Raw genomic sequence first — 21,177 nt, forward strand, 5'->3', positions numbered from 1 at the left:
GAATGAATTTGGGGAGGAGGGAAAATGTACTGAGTATATTTAATAATGGAAGCTTACTAGATCAAAATGCAGTTACTCTATATCCTAACTTGCCACTATAGCTAGTTTGGATAGCATGAAAAAACCAATTGTATCACCTTGACTTTGGATTCAAAGTGTTTTTTTTTTTTTTTTTTTTCTTTGAGGTACAGGAAATTGAACTTAGGATCACTTTACCACTGAGCTATATCCCCACCTCCAACTCCACCTCCAACCCCACCCCGCCCCCGTCTTTTTAAATTTCCAGACAGTTATCTTAAGTTGTCCAGGCTAACCTTGAATTTGCTGAGACTGGCCTTGAACTTAGGATCTTCCTGCTCAGTCTACCAAGTTGCTGGGATTATAGGCTTGTACCATTCTGGCTCAAAGTGTGAGTGACTTGACACAAGTATATTGCCCTTGATTTTATTTTCTCAGTTTCCTGGCTGCTTTCACTTAGGATGACAGTCCTCCTTTCCTCAACCCTCTGTTGAAGTTACTGTGATAATGGTTGGGGGTTAGCTCAGTGAACATTTCTAGGAGATGCTTATTTTCTTTTTGGAGTTAAAACCCATGATGCTATATTAAACTTACCTTCTTTATCGGTTATGGCATAAGTGGGATTTTTTAAGAATTTGGAACCAGTTAATGCATACTTCTAAACGAAGTCTGCATTCTCCGCATTGGATCCTAATTCTGTTCTCTAATTGTGATGTAGAGGGTCCTTCCATTTTTCTGTTGTATTCAGTTTTCGTAACCTGTAGGATCAGAGAACTTGACTGGAATACTTTTGAGACTCCATTAATGTGAGGAGGCTTAGTGAAGTGTTGATGGTAAGTAGCAGGATCACTCATTGGGAGTCTGAACACCTTAGTATAAATTTAGCTAACAGGTTGTAGGATGCTTTCTTTTTAAATTTTTTTTTAGCTGTAGAAGGACACAATACCTTTATTTATTTTTATGTTGTGCTGAGGAATGAACCCAGTTCCTCATATGTGTGAAGCAAGCGCTCTACCACTGAGCTACAACCCCAGCCCCATGTTTTTGGCTTTCTTAAAAAGTTTATTGTGGTAAAATATATACCAAATTTACTATTTTAACTTTTTAAAAAAATATTTTTTTAGTTGTCAATGGATTTTTTAAAAAAAATTTTATATGTGGTGCTGAGACTCAAACCCAGTGCTTCACACATGCTAGGCAAGTGCTTTACCAATGAGCTTCAACCCCAGCCCTTAACTGTTTAAAAATGCAATTCATACTGATGGAACCATCACCACCATCTCCAGAGCCTTTTTTGTCTTTCCAAACTGAAACCTCATACCCATTAAACAATAACTCCCCATTTGATGAATTTACTTATATTGAGATTTTCACTTCAGTTTGTTGAGGAATCTCTGGATTTTGGCTCCTTGATGTGTTTCTTCATATTTAATTCTTCCATAAATGATGATTTATATTCTGAAGTTATTTTTGAACTCCTGCATGATTATTTTTGTTTGTTGCTTTATTTTAATTGCTTCATTTCCAGTTGCTAGGTTTTCATCAAGGCTATATATTTTACTTTTTTTTTTTTTTTCTTTACAGTCTATAGCACCCTATATTTCCATTGAGTATTTCATCCAAGTACTAACCAGGCCCAACCCTACTTATCTCTGAGATAGAGATAGGCATGTTCAGGGTGGGATGGCTGTAGACTTATTTATTTTTGCTACTTTTTTTTTTTTTTTAGCTTCTATGAATTATGAATTGATTCTTTAAAATATTTGAGGTTACAGCAATAGTAGTCTATTATCTTTCAAACTGCTAGGGAGAAAATTGTAACTAGATCAGAAGAAATCTGTAACTATGATCTTCCACAGTCAGGTAATGAGTCACTTAAAATCTTTTGCTGCATCTGGGAGCCTAATTCGTGCCTCCCTACTGGGGATTGAACCCAGGGGCACTCTACCACATTCTCATCCTTTTTTATTTTGAGACAGGATCTTGTAGAGTTGCCCCGACTTTCCTTGAATTTGCAATCCTCCTGCGTTGGTGTCCCAAATTACTGGGATTACAGCCTAGAGCCACAGTGCCCTGGGGACTCGAAGGGAGCCTAATCTTTATAATAGAACCACTCCTTTATCCTTTTGAATTTCATGTAAAGTGGTAGAGCTTTAGGCTTCATTATATTCACACCCTCCCACTTTTTAATGTTTGACCACCAACTGCTGAGCTCAAGTGTGAGCCTCCTAAATAGCTAGGGCTGCAGATGGGTGCCACCCTTTCCAATTCAGGTTTTTTGTTTATTTTTTTTTTTTAAGATAAGAATATTTCACAGATTTACAGTTTTCTTGATGGCCCCACATTCCATTTCTTTCTTTTAATTAATTGTAGCTTGCTTACATACCCCTTACAGTTTTGAGGGGGAGTCATTAGGAAATTATCCATCAGGCTTTTACATAGTGAATTTAACACATCCTTTGGTGATTTAACAATCACTGCCATGATTTTTAGATTACTTTTGAAGTTGAGACCATTTTCTGCCAAATACAAAACTAGGGATTTTCAAACAGAGGAAGTCAGCCTCTCCATCATTATCTTCTTATTTATTTATTTTTTAACTACATGAGGTATCTTAAAGCCAGTTTTCTTAATATAAAAACAACCTTAAATATCTAGTGCAGTCTTTTCAAAGATAAGGGTAAAGCTGAAAATATTTGTCTGGTCTGTTACAGAAAAGATTTACTAACCCCTAATCTACTGTATTGCCATTTCATATAAGTGACCCATTTTCCTGAAACCTATTCTCATCCTCTCTGCGTTGCTTACCTAGGCTTCTGCCTTTTTGCAGTTTCTATTTTCATCTGTTCTTGGGAGCTGTGTACCCTTAGACTTTGTTATATGCCATGTTCACGCTCTACCCAGAATGTGTCCTTGATGTAGCCCCTCAAAAGGACCCCCCCCCCCCCAATAATTAAGCTACTCTTCTTGTCAACAAGATTTTTACAAAGAATGTCAGCAGGACTTTTTTTTGCTCATTGTGGTTTGAAGCGTCCTCTTTCTTGCAAATGCCTGGTTTGCAGACCAATGGTGTAGTAGACTCTCTAGAGAACTTGCTGTTGCTGTGCTAAAGTTACTATTTCTGTTTTCTTTGGTAAAAACTTGTGAAACCTTTGTCTAACCTAAAAATATGGGATAAAGAGTAACTGCTATGTAACCACCCACTGTTAGGTAAATACCCACTGAGTATAAATGTCAAGGAATTTCCCAACCTGGAGTCCAGAGATTTTAAATAAACCTGCTTCCTGCAAATTCCTCAGGTACCCACCCTAATCCGTCCTGCATGGTGATGTCTCAAAGTAGGCAACATTTATTACCTTTATAAAAAGAGAAAGCCTTCTCTTTCCAAACTGCAATATGCAAACATTAACTTCTTTAATTTCAAGTTTGGTGAAGGTCTTTGCATTAAAATAAATGTGTAACATTAAAAAAAAAACCTCTAGAGGGTCTGTGTCAGGGATTATTGCGGTTTGTGTATAGATTTGTTGAGTGTGTTCTTACAGGGTTGTTCATTTAACAGTTTTTTCCCAATTAAAGGTACTTCACTGACTAGGGAGGAGATACAAGCCCTCGGAATGTAGAAAAGCAAAATATTAATGTTACACAAACTACTCATCAGGAAATAAGGAGTGACTTTGCTGATCTGCCTTTTCTTTTAAATTATTTATTTAACTGAATCTTTCCTATTTTTTTTGCTAGCCGAGAATGAAGTATTTGTGGTCTCTAGTTTTTCATATAATTGATTTCTATAAAGTTTTAAATAACCTTGAAAATAAAAGGAAAGTGAGTTTGTTTTTGTTTTGTTTTTTTAAGAAAATCTCAAAATTGGTTAGGAGAAACATTGCTTTAATCACTTTTTCCCTTTTTGTCACTAAATTTTTTTTTTTCCTTTAAGATGTCTGGAAAATATTTTCATTGGAATGTAATCATTTACTTCTTATTTTCTCTGTCACTTCCTATTAATATAAAAATTGTAATTTTTTTCTTTTTTTGTTAGTGGCTTACAGAAGAGATGAAATGTGGTCTGAGGGACGATATGACTATGAAAGGCTTCCAAGAGAACGAGTACCTCCTCGGAGTCACCCCAATGTAAGTTACTCTTACATACAGAATAATTCAGAACCTAGTGTCTGGATATTAATCTGATGCATCAAAGCTTGACCTGTTTTTAAAAAAAAAAAACAAAAAAAAAACAAAAAAACCTTGACCTGTTGAAAATATCTTCAGGTGCCAGAAATTTACCAGTCTAGATTGAAAAATATCTTTGAAAAGTTTGAAAATAAATTGAAACATTTCATTTATGTAAAAAAAATCTTATATTTGTTGTTTAAATTTCTGTAATAAAGAGTTTATATCAAATTAGTGAAGAAAATTTGAGTTTTATGCATGTCAGACATCTGTTCACAAAAAAAATTTGAGTACCTGTTTCTACTATTGACTCTCTTTTTAGTTTGTTCTTAAAAATGTTTGTGAATTGAATATATGAAATTTTGAGTAGGCTTTCATTTTAGAAGAGATAGGCTTTTTTCTTCAAGTAGTAACCTGTTAATGCCCCTCTTTTGGTTCTTGCAGTAGTGCCTGCTTGTGGTCAGGCACCCTGGTCAGTGAGTAAGAGTGTCTGGGGAAGGGAAGTGTTGGGGACAGGTAGGGTTGCTTCTTGTTTTCTGTCCTGCTTGTCTCAGTTGCTCTAGGCCTTTTTTTTTCAAGGAGCTTGCTATTTTGCTTATTGTTTCCAGCACTGCATCTAGTACCTAGTACATAGTAGGAGCTCAGTTTTTATTAAATGAATGTACATACTGTATCTGCAGAGTCCTCTATGGAGGCCTAAGTGGGTTTGGGGGAAGGTCAAGAAACTGTAAATTTGAACTTTTGCATAGGTCCATTCTGGGTACCAGGGAATTAGGGTTGTGGTAATGATATGTGGGCATATTGTAGATTCATTAAATACCATGAAAATTTTTTGTTTATATGTTAGCTTTTTTCTCTTTATTGTAAATTATTTAATCCGACAACTCACTTAGGTGAACAGTGTCAATTTCAGGGTTGTTATTGGCTTGGATTATAATTCAGGTTAGAATTGATATGAGGTGATTTAAGGTGGAAAGAATGAAGAGGCCCATTATATTTCAGGATGTTTAGACATATGTCATTTCTTTCCAGGTTGATATGTAGACTTTGTTTCTAATTTTAAAAAACCCATGTTTTTAGTTTTTTTGTTTTTTGTTTTTTGTTTTTTTTTTTTAAGTTGGTACAGTTATTTTGTAGTTGAACTGGATGGATAAACAAATGATATAGGTGACTGTATAAGTAACACAGGGATGGGAAATGGAATGCCTCTTTAAAAAAAAAATACTACTTTTTAAGCCTCTTCTCCCTGCCAAGCATATATTCATTATATATTTTAAAAGCAGTATTTCAGAGCTACATAAAATAATTTTCTGTGTGGGTATGCTACTAACTGGAGACCCATCTGCTGTATAGTATTCTTTATTATCCGAGTAGTCCAGTTTGTAAGTGGGAAAGCAGATTGTTGTATTGATTTAAGATTACAAGATGAGTAATGAACCCAGGGAGATGATATTGAAGGATCTGACACAGAATTATTGAGGTAATATGTTTTGTGATGTTTTGTAAAGCTGAAACAGGAACAGTAGATTAAAAAAGTGAGGAAATGAGGGACAAGAAGGGCTTAGTGAGGTTAACGGTCACAGAGTGGCAGAAAGATAGTGGTTGGTATTTTAGAGCATTGAGTTTCCAAGATGGAAAAGTTCTGGGTGGGGTTCAGTGTGTTGGTGGGAATGGAAGGTTGGTATAGGGTATTGGAGTTGATGTTAAGAAAATTTTGAGGATAGATTTTGGCTTAGTGGTTGCATTAGAGGATTTCAATTTTAGTTGCACATTAAAATCACCTAGAGAGCTCTTTTTTATCTTTATCTTTTTTTTTTTGTAGTGCTGTACTCAGAGCCTAGCAACGCTCTTCGACTGAGCCACATTCCCAGCCCCTACAGAGCCCTAATACCGTTGCAGATAATTAAATCATCTCCATAGGTGGAATCTGGACTTCAGTATTGTTTTAATAGTTCACCAGATGGTTCTTAGACCCAGATTTAAGAAATAAAGATATAGATCTGGGCATGGTGGTGCACGCCTATAATCCTAGTGGCTCAGGAGACTGAGGCAGGAGAATTGCCAAGTTTGAGATCAGCTTCAGCAGTTTAGCAAGGCTCTAAGCAACTTAGTGAAACTAACACAAAACAAAAAACAAAAAGGGCTTGGGATATAGTTCAGTGGTAAAGTGCATCTGGGTTCATTCCCCAGTTACCCCCCGAAAAAAACCCTCCTAAAGCAAAAAACAACAAAAAGAAACACAGATGTAGGTGAAGATTGAACTCACTGATGATGGCAGGAGCCGAGGTAAAGATGACAGATAGAAATCCTCATCTAAACAAAACCAGACATTTTCACTTAATACCATCTCTGTGTGTGTAAATGTGAAACAGGATCCCCCCACCCCCTCCCGGCACAATAATTTCATCAGTGGTAAGCAGGTAGGGAGATGTGTTTATACCCGAGTGCTTTTAGGATCAGACCAGATGTACTCAATTGTGTCTTCCTTATCTGACTGCTTGGTTCTTTCTGGAAAAGGAGAAGACTAAGTTGCTTTTTTCTAGAGTACAGAACCTGTCCAGACTTGCTATAGGTTCATTTCTCTCTCTCTCTTTTTTCCCCCCTTTTAGTTCCAGTTGATTGGTTTTTGTTCCCCCCTCCCAGTCAACTTCTCCTAGTTTATAAACCTTTCTGTATTCCCATATCCTGCCTGCCCAGGATGTTGGTATACTTTTTCTTTTTTCTTTTCCTGATGATCTTGGCCTTATCTTGGCTAGTAATTTACAACTTCCTCTTCTCCACAATATATTATTCACTATGGAGGATTCTTAGGAATTATCTCTTTGTTTTCCATGTTTCTACATTTTAGTTCAGTAAAGCATCAGTTCTTCTTATTCTTTTTTTTTGTCTTGTTAGTAGTCTGGTGAAATTTGTAGATCTCAGAATAAATGTTTTTAAATCTAGAAAATAGAAATGCATAAATTAAAGGAGGCCCCTTACATTTGAATTTAAGTATTAAACCATGAAAAGCCTAATTTTGTGATGCAGTATTATTTAGTAGGTTTGTTAGCTTTCCATTACTATAACAAATACCAGAGATAATCAACTTGGTTCATAGTTTTGGAGTTCTCAGTCCATGATAGATTGGTCCTGTGGTGAGTTAGCATATCATGACATGTGTTGTATGTGGCAGAGCAAAACCACTTGCTACATGGCCAGGGAGCTAAAAATAAACATTTGTGATTTCTTTTGGTGACAGATTCAGATAAGCTATAGCTTTTGGATTGTTTGATTCATATATTTAGGTTGCAAAGTAATTTATATTCACATCTTATTTAAATGAACTCACTGAATCCCTGGATTAAAGTGTTTGACAACAGAAATAAAATGTAAATACAATTTAATTTCTGACTGCTTTTATAACATATTATTTAAAATTTTAAAATCTTTGTTCACAAAACAGACCATCTAATGTTATGTAAAAACCGATATTGAGGACTGGAGACACAGTTCTGTGGTAGAGTGCTTATTACCTAGGCTGTGCGAAGCACTGGGTTCAATCCAGGCACCAAAATAAAAAACACATGGAAAAAACCTCACATGGATTTGGAGTGGTGGTGCAGGCCTGTAATCCCAGCAACTCTGGAGGCAGAAGGATTACAAGTGAGACTTTGTCTCCAAATAAATAAATAAATAAATAGAGCTGGGATGTAGCTCAATAGTCCAGCGCCACTGGGTTCAAACCCCAATATCGAGAAGAGACAAACAAACCTGAAGCAAAGCAAAACAGCTCCCATAGTGACATGTAAGAATGTTCATAAGCAGCATTATTAATAACAGCTTCAGACTGTCAACAGCACAGATGCCCAACAGTATAGTGAATTAATTAATTGTTTAAACTATACAGCACTGGGAATAAATGGACTATTGCTAGAGACCACAACACAGATGAGTTTCGCAGACATAATATGAACAAAAGAAACTAGACACAAAAGTATATGTTTCCTTTTATATGAAGTTCTCAAACTGGCAAAAGTAGCTAGAAAAGTGGTTATTGTGGGGAGGAATAGGTAGTGACCAAGAGAGCACAGGATGGATTTTGCTGTACTTAGGAATGTTCATTGTCTTATGTGTGTGATAATTACACAGTAATTTTGTCTTGTGAAAATTTATGCAGCAGTACATCTATGATTTGCATACTTTTTGTAAGACTATAATATCTCAATAAGTTTAATGTTTTGGAAAGGCAGAAAATATTTTCCTAAGTATAAAATTTTAGCAAATTCTTTAAAAAGTGAGAACCCACTATCAGTTCCTGGGATGAGGGAATATGATGTTCTAATTTTATTTCATGTATTTGAATTCTCTTAACAAAAAGCAACTTTACTGTATTCTTTCTTTTTCTTGTTACACCCTTTGCCCTATTTGTTTCCAATTCTGATACACTGATCATGTATTTGGTGTACTATTGGATATGGCATAAAGTATGCAATGAAGGGGTGACTGTTGAGAAGGTACCTCCTACCATAGTATGACTTCATTTAATAAAAGCAGCTGCTGTGTGAGCTTCTGGTTTTGATAAACCAAGAAAGGCAGTTGGATATTTATATATGATTGTGCTGATACTAAGTTACATTTTAGTGTTGGGAATCTTATCCTCAGCATACAATTTGGCAAATGTATGAATCATTATTTTTGTTACCTCATGGTATTCTTTTAAATTCCTGCATATAAATGTGAATAATATGCTACTTTTATAAGTTACTTTCATAAAAATTTTTATTTAGTCTTAAGTAGGTGGATAGAAGACTAAAGTCCAAAGAAGAATACTACAGAAAATCTGGATATAAGCATGTCTATTCCACTAAAGAAAGGAAATCAGTTATCACAGAAAATCTACATTTAACTTCCCTAGTGGGGAACAAATAGGTAATATGGAAATCCTAATGAGGCTGCAACATAAAGTGTTGATTTTCTGTTGGGTTATTTGAAATTGTAGAGAAATTCCAGTTTCAGGATTTTTAGAGGATATAAAATTTGAAAATTTAAGTTCATAACATTAGTAACTTATATTTTGGACATTACAATATAGCAGTCCAGTCTGTTTCTACCTGCTTTTTAAAAATTTTATTCATATTTGACATTAGTATAGTAAGTAGATTTTTCTGATTTTGGCAGCAGTTGTGAGAATAGTAAAACCCAGTAGGGATGTCAAGACCAGCAATATTTTTCTGTCACATTCATGTTAGTTTTGAATTATGCTATTAGGTTTTATAATCAAGTAGTTATTCTGTTTATCTGAAATGCTTGGGACCAGAAGTATTTTAGATTACATAGATTACATATTTTTTCAAATTTTAAAATATTTTATGGATAAGTTATTTTAGAAATGGAACCCAAGTCTAAACGTGAAATTAATTGGTTTCATATATATTTATACACATACCTGAAGTTTATTTTATTTTTTTAAAACTTTTAAAACTGTTTTTAGTTGTTTATGGACTTTTTATTTATTTATATGCGGTACTAAGTATTAAACCTAGTACCTCACACATGCTAGGCAAGCGCTCTACCTCTGAGCTGCAGCCCCAGCCCCTGAAGTTGATTTTATATAATATTTATTTTATTTTGACTGTACTCTGTGAGGTTAGTTATGAAAGCTTCCAGTTGTAGAGTCATGTAGGCACTCAAAAATTTTCAGATTTTGGAACATTTCAGACTTTGAATTTTTAGATTAGGGTTACTTAAACTGTGTAATGATATTTATTTTTTTAAATTGAATATTTCTGCAATTCTTCTCATCAATTATTTCTCCTAGAGAGTTTAGCCAACCCAAAAAAAAAAAAAATTCTTTAGTGAATTAAGAACATGATTTTGTCAATATCTGAGGCTTTGGGGGGAATATATGTGTATCAGTTTAAAATATTCTCAAAGGTAAATGTACTCAAACTCTAATCCAGAAATCTTTCTTTTGTCCAACTTGAAATCATGTTAATTTAGTAAGTTTAATTTTATGCATATTTAAACTTTATTTACAATGTATTAATGTTGAAATACTTGTTTCCTGAAACAAGTATTATTTCCCTTGTTTTCTGAAACAGTTTTATTTGAGACCTTCATATACATATTATAATTTCTGTTCTTTTTTATACCTTTTTAAAAAGTTTGTTACTTGTCGATGGATCTTTACCTTATTTATATGTGTTGTGCCCAAAGGCTCGAGACCCCACAAAGACCACCAGAGACCACGATCAATGCAAGCAACAAAGAGTCATTTATTAGCAAGCTTGAGCCTGGTCCTCTGCGTCCTTAACCGGTGACGCTAAGAGAGGCCCCGAGCCCTCGTTAGTAGGATTTTTATAATAAAAGGCAAGCAGTTTTACAGTGTTCTTTTAATTGGTTAACATTTGAACAGCTAAACATTAGTCCTCCTCTGGTTGGGTCCTGCCAATCTATTTGATTCTCATTGGGTCCTGCCAGAACTGAACGGTCCTAGTGGAAGAAGGGAGGAGGGAAGGGGTGAACTATGCAGGAGATGAGTCGGGGCTGCCCCGCTCCCGTCCTTGACGGATAAGGTCTCCAGGCAACCTTGGTAAGCACAGGGGCCCAGCAGTCCTGTTTGTCCTTGAGACAGTTAGCAGCACAGATACCACCCTGCTCTCAACATATGCAGTGCCAAGAATTGAACCCAGTGCCTCACACATGCGAGGCAAGAACTCTACCACTGAGTTACAACCCCAAACATTTTTTATGCCTTTTAAAAATTGCCTTATTTATATTTATTTTTTGAAGCGCTGGGGGTCACACCCAGGATCTTGCACATGTTCGGCAAGTGAGCTGCACCCCCCAGTTCAGTGACTTAAGTAGTGCTCATATAAGTACCCATGTTAAGTATAACATTTCCCAGTATTTTATTTTGAAAGTTTTTAAAATACAGCAAAGTTGAAAGAATTTTATAATGAACATCCATATAGTTACCACTTATATTCAACCATTTACATTTACTGAACTTGCTTTATTATGTATATATCCCCCTGTCCTTCCTTTTTTTTTTTTTTTTTGCCGTGCTGGCGATTGAACCCAGGACCTTGTGCATGAGGCAAGCACTCTACCAACTGAGCTATCTCCCCAGCCCACTGTCCTTCCTACTAATCCATCTGAGTTTTCGGATGCATTTCAAAGTAAATTGTGAACCACAGTATACCATCCTAAAGTATGTGTATTGTTAGAGTGCACTGTTTTATTAGTTTTTCTTTTTTTTTTTGCGGTACTGGGGATCGAACTCAGGGCCTTGTGCTTGCAAGGCAAGCACTCTACCAGCTGAGCTATCTCCCCAGCCCAGTTTTTCTTTTTAGTGGGAAAATTACATACATGAAATGTAAAAAAAAAAAAATAAACGTTCATTTGCTGAGTTTTAATTTAGTGATATTCCCTTGTGTAGAGCTACTCTAGGGGCTGTTTTAATTTTGGCTAACAGAATTGCAAGAACTTAACTTTGTTTTTGTTGTCACTATCTCCAGAAGAGAGATGATACATTCTTCATCACATTCTATAATAATATCTCTTAGTTTTTTGGGACAGTACCTATTAATTGATTATAAAGCCTAATAAATATAACTCAAAACTAAAATGAACGTGACAAAAATATTGCTGGTCTTGATATATCCCTACTGGGTTTTACTATTCTCACCACTGCTAACAAAATCAGAAAAATCTTAGAATACTAATGTAAAATAAGAATAAAGTAAAAATAAGGCAGAAAGAAACAGATTGAACTGTTTCAGCCCAGCTATATTACAGTGTCCAAAATAAAAGTTATTAATGCTCTGAACCTAATTTTCAAACTTTATACAAGCAACAGTAGGAAGTTGGCGAGGATGTGGGGAAAGAGGTACACTCATACATTGCTGGTAGGGTTGCAAATTGGTGCAGCCACTCTGGAAAGCAGTGTGGAGATTCCTTAGAAAATTTGGAAGGAAACCACCATCTGACCCAGCTATCCCACTCCTTGGCCTATACCCTAAGGACTTAAAATCAGCGTACTCCAGTGACCCAGCCATATCCATGTTTATAGCAGCTCAATTCACAAATAGCTAGACTGTGGGACCAACCTAGATGCCCTTCAGTAGATGAGTAGATAAAGAAACTGTGGTATATATACACAATGGAATATTATTCAGCCATAAAGAAGAATAAAATTAAGGCATTTTCAGGTAAATGGATGGAGTTGGAGAATATCATGCTAAGTAAGATAAGCCAATCCCCAAAAACCAAAGGCCGAATGATTTCTCAGATAAATGGATGATGATACATAATGGGGGTTGGAAGGGAGGCGAGAAGGAAGGTAGGATGGATTGTATGAAGGAAAATGAGGGATGAAGAGGGGATGGGGGCAAGGAAAAATAACAGAATGGGACAAACATCATTACCCTATGTACATGTATGATTACACAAATGGTGTGACTCTACTTCGTGTACAACCAGAGAAACAATAGTTGTATCTCACTTGTGTACAGTGAATCAAAATTTTAAGAAAGCATGTGATGCCAAAAGAAAAACAAAATTTCCATAGCAGAATGGAATGTGTGGTATGTATGTGCTGCTTACTTTGTGACAAGTGCTTTTCTAGGTGCTGGAATAGTACAGTGACTAAGACCAGCAAGGGTTCTGTAGGCTTATGGTCATGTTGTAAGTTGATTGTGATAGGAAGTAAAGCCACTGATTATTTAGATATGCCATCATACTTATTTTGCTAGCACATTAGTGTGAGAGTTATTTTTGACATTTTATAAGGAAAAATTTATAGAAAAATTACAATATAATCAACTTCCGAGAGACATATCATCCAAGCAGCAATTACCTACCTACTCATTGCAAATTGTGTTTTTCTATGTCTCTGCCACTTTCCTCTTTCCCAGGTTTTGAAGTAAATCAATGATTTGTTTTTCAAATGTAAATAAATATTTCACTATTTGTGTCTAATGGATAAGGATGCTTAAGGGATGTTTATGTATAACATTTTTATTTTATTTTGTAGAACTGAGAGGAGAAAAAAATTAGTGTGTGTGTACATGCTCTGGGGATTGAACTCTGGGCTTTGTGCATGCTAAGCATGTGCTCTATCATTCAACTATACCCACACTCCCAAGAAATGTTTTGAAAGAAACATGTTAATCCACATAACTTGTATCCAGTTAATTATGAGATTTAACATTAATGTGGAAAGATTGGCATTGATTTATATAGTGAATCAAACAAAAATCACCTACTTGTTACCTTTACTTTGTAAAATGAATGTGTTTCTCATAACAGGTAGTTATATTAACTGGAAATTATAGTAAATTAAAATACAGTTTGTTACTTTTTAACAAACAGATACTATTTCAGATTTCTAAATTGGTAAATGAATTTGATATGTTTCTTGTGACCAAATTTTCATTAGCATAAACAAACTGAAAAATTATTCCACAAACTTTAAAGGACCTGTGGTGGTAGTTGTCTCACCCTAAACAGTGACAAATGTGAAAATATAAATTTCATTCAAGTGGATCTGTTCAACAAAATATTTAAGCTCAGGTACAAGTATCTTTCTGAATTGGACCAGAGTTGACAAATGATTGAGTAAAATAAACCTTTAAAATTTAGCAATATACTTTTTACTTTTGGTCTGAGTGATGAATCACACCTTTCTTACCAACTTTGGAGAAACAAACTCATTAAGTTTTATGAATATTTTTTGGAAATTCTAGTAACATCCACTGAAAATTCTAATTTTTAAATGAATAGGGATATTTAGTCATTAATATGTAGATATACGTTCACGATAGTACACAAATATTTTCCATAATGAAGAGCAATGAAAGTTGCTTTCATTGAGTAAACTCAGGATTTTTATATGCAGACTTGACAGTTGAAATATCTGCTTTTGAAATAGTAGAACTGTTTCAACTCCATTGAGTTTATTTCTTTTTTAAAATATTTTTAGTTGTAGATGGACACAGTACCTTTATTTTTATTTTTATGTGGTACTGAGGTTCGAACCCCGTGCCTCACAAGATCTCTGAAACTATAGCCCTGCTTTGTTACAGACTTCAATAGTCCTCTTCATTTCCTTAATACTTTCAACATACAAAGGAAGTTTTCTTTGAGATTAGTTGCCTAAAGAGCAGAAATAGCATAAGGTACTTATTATTTGAACATTTTCTCAAAGCATAAAGGAAATGCTCATTTGATATTCATCGGCAGGTTATAAGACCTGTCATTAGGATATTTTTTCTTTTGCTGACTGATCATATGAATGTTTATCAGTTGGTAAAGCTGTTTTTAAAATACCTAAATGTGATATGAGTTTTAACTACTTTGAAAGTTTTATGTACAATTCACAATCTTGAAGTAACTTTCTCGTAACTGGGGCAGTTGAACAAAACAACAAACTGCTTTGTAAAGAAGCTAACTTTATTCATGCAAGTCTTTTGCTTTGCATATTTACCCCACCATCCTTCAAAATAAGCATATGTAAACATTTTAGAATGTTGTAGAATTAACTTTTATGATTAGTTGGAGTCTTAGAAATTAGTTATTCTTTTAGTATTTTTAGTTTTGCAGTATTGGGGACAGAACCCAGGGCTTTGTGCATGCTAGGCAAGAGTTCTACTCTTGAGATAGGTCCCCAACCCTATTTTAACTTTATGAATAACAACTTTTGAATTAGAAATGCTTACTATATGTCAGCATGCATGATGCCCTAGGTTCAATCCCTAGTAGCACAAACAAAAAAAAAAGTTTGTTTTAAATTGTAATTTTGCTAATTTTGGTATAAATACTTTTTATTTTTGCAGTGCTGGGATTTGAACCCAGGGTCTTCACATGCTAGGCAATCTTGGTACACTTAGCTACATCTCTGCACTGCCCCCTCCCCCTTTAATTTTATTTTGAGACGAGTCTAAGTTACCCAGGCAGGCCTTCATCTCCTGTCTCAGCCTAGGATTGACAAAGGCATGCACTGCTGAGACAGAGGCGAAGGACAGGTGGTCAGCATAGATAGTAAATGATCCAGTCAGAAAGATGAAGGCTAATTGGGTAATTATCAAAGAAAAGGAAATAGGTTGCTAACACCTTCTGGGAATTATTCTTCCCAACTCAAGGAGTTGCTAATAAATATCCCCTGGACTGCTCCCACCTTAGGCATGTAAGCAAATGGGGAGGGAGAAGAAACCTGGAATCTATAAAAAAGCAACACACACCCACTCACACAGATACCCAACTCTGGGTCCCTTTCTCTCCGGAGAAGTCTCTTTCTATCTCTTTCTTAAATAAAATTTACTTTCTGTGTTTGACTTGATGTGTCTTTGGGTGTTTATCTTTAACACCCGGGGAACGAGCACCCCCATCCTGACTTCCAAAACCGGTATCACTCTCATGCCTAGCAAGCCAATTTTTTTTTTTTTTTTTTTTTTTTTTTTTTTTTTTTTTTTTTTTTTTTTTTTTTTTTGCAGTGCTGGGGATTGAACCCAGGGCCTTGTGCTTGTGAGACAGGCACTCTACCAACTGAGCCACATACCCAGCCCCAAATTATTTTTTGAAGTACCATATTTTCTTAGATTTAATTGAAATCTCTGTGAAAAGTAGTTTGTAGAAAAAAGTATCAACTTGTGTATCATATTTTATGTAAACAATATATCTTACTGTTTGGGGTGGGGAGACAGACAGACAGACACTAGGCATTAAAAATGGGCCTGATGCCTGTTAGGCAACCACTCAACCCCTGAGCTACTATTCATAACCCCTTATCTTACAATTTAATAATTTAAAGCACTAAAGAAGGAAACCACTTATATGCCTGTGAAAAAATTACTTTGATTTTTTTTTGTAGCTTTCAGATAGATATGAACTATTGATTTAATTTTTTCCCTGCAATTGACTAATTTCTTAATTATTCAAATTATATGATAATTTAATAATTCAACAGTTATTGTGACTAATGCTAAGAAGTAATATAAGGAAGCACTTTTAAGGAATTGGATGAGTTTTTTTTTTTATGTTCATCTGCAAAGGTAGTAATCCATGTAAGAAACATTTTTGAGCAGTTAGTATGTCTTACTGTGCTGAACACTTTACATTCCATTTCTCATTTAGTCCTCACAGCAACTCAATGAGGTAGGTGTTGGTATTAATTCCATTGTATAGATAAGAAACTGAGGTTTAGAATATTTAAGTAATCAGCTATTTGTTTCAGCTGTTTGATCATATTTACACAAGCTTTCAAAATTTTCCCATATATTTCATTTAATATTGATAAATGTACCATGCATGTCCTAGATCAGATTTCAGATATATGTACTGTAGCTCTCTGCTTCTAATTGTTAGTTATTTCACATCAGCTACCAACCTAAGACAAAAGTTCTCCCTCTGTCAGTTTCTCCAAGTCCCACAACTCCTCACTCAGTTGCTAAAATGTTAAAACATCAAGAATATTACTTTGAAAACTAGTTCAGATTTTGTATTAGTTTTATTTTGCTTCCAGACTTATAAAGCCAAAGGCTGTCTTTTATTGCTGCTGGAAAATTAACGAAATGCTTCCTTGTAATCTTTTTAACTCATTATCTCCCTGTTTGCTGTAAAAGTTACTTATGTGTCAAAATCTTGCGTTTTTACTAAATAGAAAAATTCAAACAAATAGACAAAATATGTGTGCTGCCATGGTTTTATTTCTAAATTTCTTAGGAAATTAGGGATAGAGGTAACATTTTTACTGTCTGAAGTTTATTTTTTATTAAAATAATTTTTTTCTTTTACTTATGATTGATTTTTTTCCCCCATTGCTGCACGTTATTTTGAAAATTTGACTTTCTTTGTTGAGCAGTTTTATTTTCTTTAATCCATACAAAGACTTTACTATTAGTTTTATTCATGTTATTTCATTAATGCATTTTTGTTTGTTTATACATTTATCCTATTTGATAGAGGATAAGAACTCCTGTGCTTTTAAAAAACCGTTCCAAAACCAAGTAGAGAAATTAGTGATTTTATATATTTCTTTTTGTCTGTTTTAGGATGGCTACCATAGAGTAGTTAATATTGTGCCAAAGAAACCACCACTGCTAGACAGACCTGGTGAAGGAAGCTACAGTAGATATTACAGTCATGTTGATTACCGAGAATATGACGAGGGCCGCAGTTTTTCTCATGATCGAAGAAGTGGTCCACCTCACAGAGGAGTATGTAAATTTCCCCCATGTACTAATTGTTATTTCTTATAAGTTAAAATTCATGTAATAAAAATTTATGTGACAGCCGTGAAAGCAGTTGAATAAACACTTCCTGCTGATGCTCTGTTGAGTTGCTTGCTGGAGCTGTCAAATGGGAACTAGTAGTCAAGAATCTTGGGGTGTTGGACAAGGTGGGTAAGCGCTCTGGATAGCTCTAAATGACATTCATTCCAACTAGCCTGCTTTTTAATCCCCTTACTTGGCAGGGATTTGCAGAAACATATAATCTATTGCCTGAGTGCTTAAGTGATAAGCAGGTGGTTATCATCCCTTACTGGATGTACCCACTTGAAATTACTTTGTTTTCATCATGATGAAGTGCTGTGGGTGAGGTGGGTTAAGGTTATTGATAATCTCATTTTTGTTATAGTTCTTAAAGTCTATTTACTAACTTAAATTAGAAAGCACTTAAAACATTGTATCATATAGTAAGCACTTAAAATGTTAGCTGCTGTTATTACTACTATTATTACAATTTATTTCTCTTGATCTAGAAGTATGTATTAAGATTACATAAGTAAGTTGTTATTAACTTGATTGAAATTATTCTTTGATGCAATTCCTCTGTTCTAGCTTGCATACTTAATAATATTCCTTCTCCAGACTGTTTTCCTATCTTTTATTTTTTCCCCTTCACTACTATATATAATATAGTAATTAATAGTACATATTCAAACACTGTTTATACTAAAATTTGAATTCATATTGGCCATTGGATTATTTTGCATACTTTAAGGAATGGGGGTAAGGCAGTTTACAGAGGATAGGTATGTATAGGAGTACAGTTCTCACTATTACATAATAGTAATCATTGACAATTCTAAAGTGGTAACAAGACTATTCAGTATTTTCTTGTGTTCCTAAAGTTTGAGGTGCATTATAGATTTCTTTCTTGTCATAGAATTGGTTTTTATTTTGTTCAGTTTTTAAATGTCATGCCGTTCCTTTAGCAAGAGGGGGTATGTGTTGAAAAGTAAATACTATGCATTAGCTCTATTTTAGAAATACTGGATTTTGCCATTGGAGCCATTCTCCAGTTATTCTCACAGAGAAACAGTTTGGCCTATAGTATTAAAAATTTGTTATCACAAGCTGGGTATGGTATCACATGCCTGTAGTCTCTATTTGGGAGACTGAGGCAGGAGGATCTCTGGATCTCATGAGTTCTGAGACCAACATAGCAAGACACTGTCTCAAAGAAAGAAAGAAAAAAGTTAACCCTTTTGTCCAAATCTTGTGTGACCATTTAGTATAGAGGGAGTTTTGTATTTACTGGACTAGTGTTTTAAACTTAATGAACATGATTTTGCCCTAAAAACTTGTAGCATAATGGTGCTTCAAAAACAGCACTTTTGTTTTATATTCTTATAAATCATGTTTGTTGTCATGCTTTATATAACATTTTTTTTCTTTTTAAATTTTATCAAACAACAAGCACATTTGTGATCCTAGGGCTCTCCTGACACTAATTCTTATTTGGAGTTCATTTATATAAATTAAATTACTTACTTGATCCAATATTTTACTATAGTTGTGAAATATTATTTTGTTTATATTTAATGTTGAGAAGGACAATTATGGATACATTTTACTTACGGGAGAATAATGTGTGTATTGTTAAAGAGGAAGATGACGATATTTTATCAGAATCAGTTTTTCTAAATAACTTACATGTTATATTCTATGTATTATTCTAAAGTAATTGGGTATTAATTACTATTTGACTTCTTTCTATGTACCTTTGCAAATATGTCTTAAAGGACAAAATATAGTTCATTTGATTTAAATTTAGTGCCACATATTAATCTAATATAGTGTTAACAGTTTCTTACTATTACTAATTGTGGTTTTTAATGAGAGATAAGATAAGAAATGAAAACTTAAAGAAATGTGGAAAAGTAGTAAGTTCAGGTTGGGTGTGTAGCTCAGTATTAGAGTACTTGCCTAGAATGCATGTGACCCTGGGTTTGAGCCACCCCCATCCCCCTGCAAAAAAAAGTAGCAAGTTCTTCATTGAGTTTGAATCTGAAAATGGATGAGAAAACTTAGAAAATGAAAACTTGAGAAATGTATGCATCATTAAATTTATACTTGGTCCTCAAAAGCCGTTAACTCTATTATGATGTTGGTTATATGTGTCTCTGACAATAAACCTGTGTAGATCTATCAAGGAAATAATGTAATTTTTAAGAAAAGACAAATGGTACCACAGGTTCTTGGTCAGTTTACTTTTAGTTGTTAAAATGGATAACTTGCTGTGTCTTTTTAATTTTTTTTTCTTTTTCATGCTTTTACAGCTTGGGTTAGAAAGTGTTTTGCATTCATAGTGTTTTTACCTTAGAGGTTAATTTCCATGAAACTGTTAGACATATTCAGCTTGTCCAGAATAATATAACAAATGTTCAAGTAACTTTTTTTATGTTACAGGATGAATCTGGCTATAGATGGACAAGAGATGATCATTCTGCAAATCGACAGTCTGAGTACAGGTAAAAGGATAGAAATAGTAACATAAGTACTTTGATACTTACTAAGATTTGTACTGTAGAAATTTTAAGGCATATAGATGAAATACTTAATTAGGATTTAAAATTTTGAAAGCAAGCATTATATCCTTTTTGTGACTAATGTAACTCATAAGTAGTGTTTTGTATCTATTGGCATTTAATTAATAATAAAGATATGCTTAAATATATGAATTATTAATGTATTATTGCAAGTTATTAAATTATTCTTAGAGTGTGGTATGGGTTATGAGGTTTAGATTTGCTTAATTAGAAAGTTAAGCATTTTTTTCAGAAGTATCCTGAAAATACTTGAATCTTTACAAAGTGTCAATTTTTTATAAATTTTTTATTGGTACCTATTAATTATACAGAATAGTGAGTTTCATTGTGTCATATTTAAACATGCATAAAACAATTTAATCAACATTATTCCTTAATATCTCCTGTTACTCTTCCCTCCTGCCTCACCTGGCCCTCTTTCTCTCTCCTAATGGTTTCCCTTCTACAAAGTATCTTCTAATATAAAGTGTTCTCTCAATTGCTTTATTTTGCTCAATAAAATTCTGTTGGGAAAACACATTTTGGAAGGGTCTCAGTCATTGTTAGTTTGGGTTACTTATAGAAGACATCTAATAGAACAGTTGGGATAAAAGTGAAGGATAGTTTAACCAGGTTCATAGTTCATTTTCATTTATTTGTTTTTTAAATACTTCACAGTAGTTGTAATGGAAGTTGTGAATGGAGTCCTTAATGAACTCTCAAAGAATACCAATCTCTCAGAGAATGGCAGTAGACCAGCTGCCACAACTCTATACATGCCAGAAGTAGACAACCAGATTGTGGTTGAGATTGTTCACAGGACAGCAATCTGCAGGAGCATTAGTGTGGTAACACTAATTCCCTGACACCCACCCCCCTCAATGTGATAGGCAAAGATCCAGTGACCCAAAGAACCCAGGGTCAAGAGCTCAGTACTTTTTAGTAGTAAGTAGAAAACAAGCCATCCTCCTTTCCCTAGGAGTGAGCAGCCATTCAGTAATCTTCCTGTGGCCACCTTGATCTATTTAACCATTTCTGTAACCATCTATGGAAATTGCTCAGTATCAGTGGGTAGTTAGGTCTTGTAATTTAGCATACAGGCAAATACATGCAGGGGCATTCAGATCTCATGGCGAATCTCTCCCAAGAGAACTATAGAAAAAGAATGGATGCTGAAAAATGCTTTGATAAATTCAGCA

General features: G+C 34.4%; 1 protein-coding gene across 8 annotated transcripts in view; it reads left to right on the forward strand.

Annotated features, from left to right (window-relative positions):
• Positions 1–21,177, forward strand: part of Pphln1 (periphilin 1) — a 119,903-nt gene that overhangs the window by 7,764 nt on the left and 90,962 nt on the right. For 5 of the 8 annotated variants that reach the window (XM_047548930.1, XM_047548931.1, XM_047548933.1 and 2 more), the window contains 3 exons: positions 4,055–4,146; positions 17,217–17,381; positions 19,860–19,921. In XM_047548930.1, coding sequence (XP_047404886.1) covers positions 4,075–4,146; positions 17,217–17,381; positions 19,860–19,921 — 299 coding nt within the window. In that variant the 5' untranslated portion in view covers positions 4,055–4,074. The remainder of the gene's footprint in view (positions 1–4,054; positions 4,147–17,216; positions 17,382–19,859; positions 19,922–21,177) is intronic. The other 3 variants (XM_047548935.1, XM_047548934.1, XM_047548932.1) reach the window with 1 other exon arrangement.

This window comes from Sciurus carolinensis, chromosome 4 (genome assembly GCF_902686445.1).
Source record: "Sciurus carolinensis chromosome 4, mSciCar1.2, whole genome shotgun sequence".
NCBI lineage: Eukaryota > Metazoa > Chordata > Mammalia > Rodentia > Sciuridae > Sciurus > Sciurus carolinensis.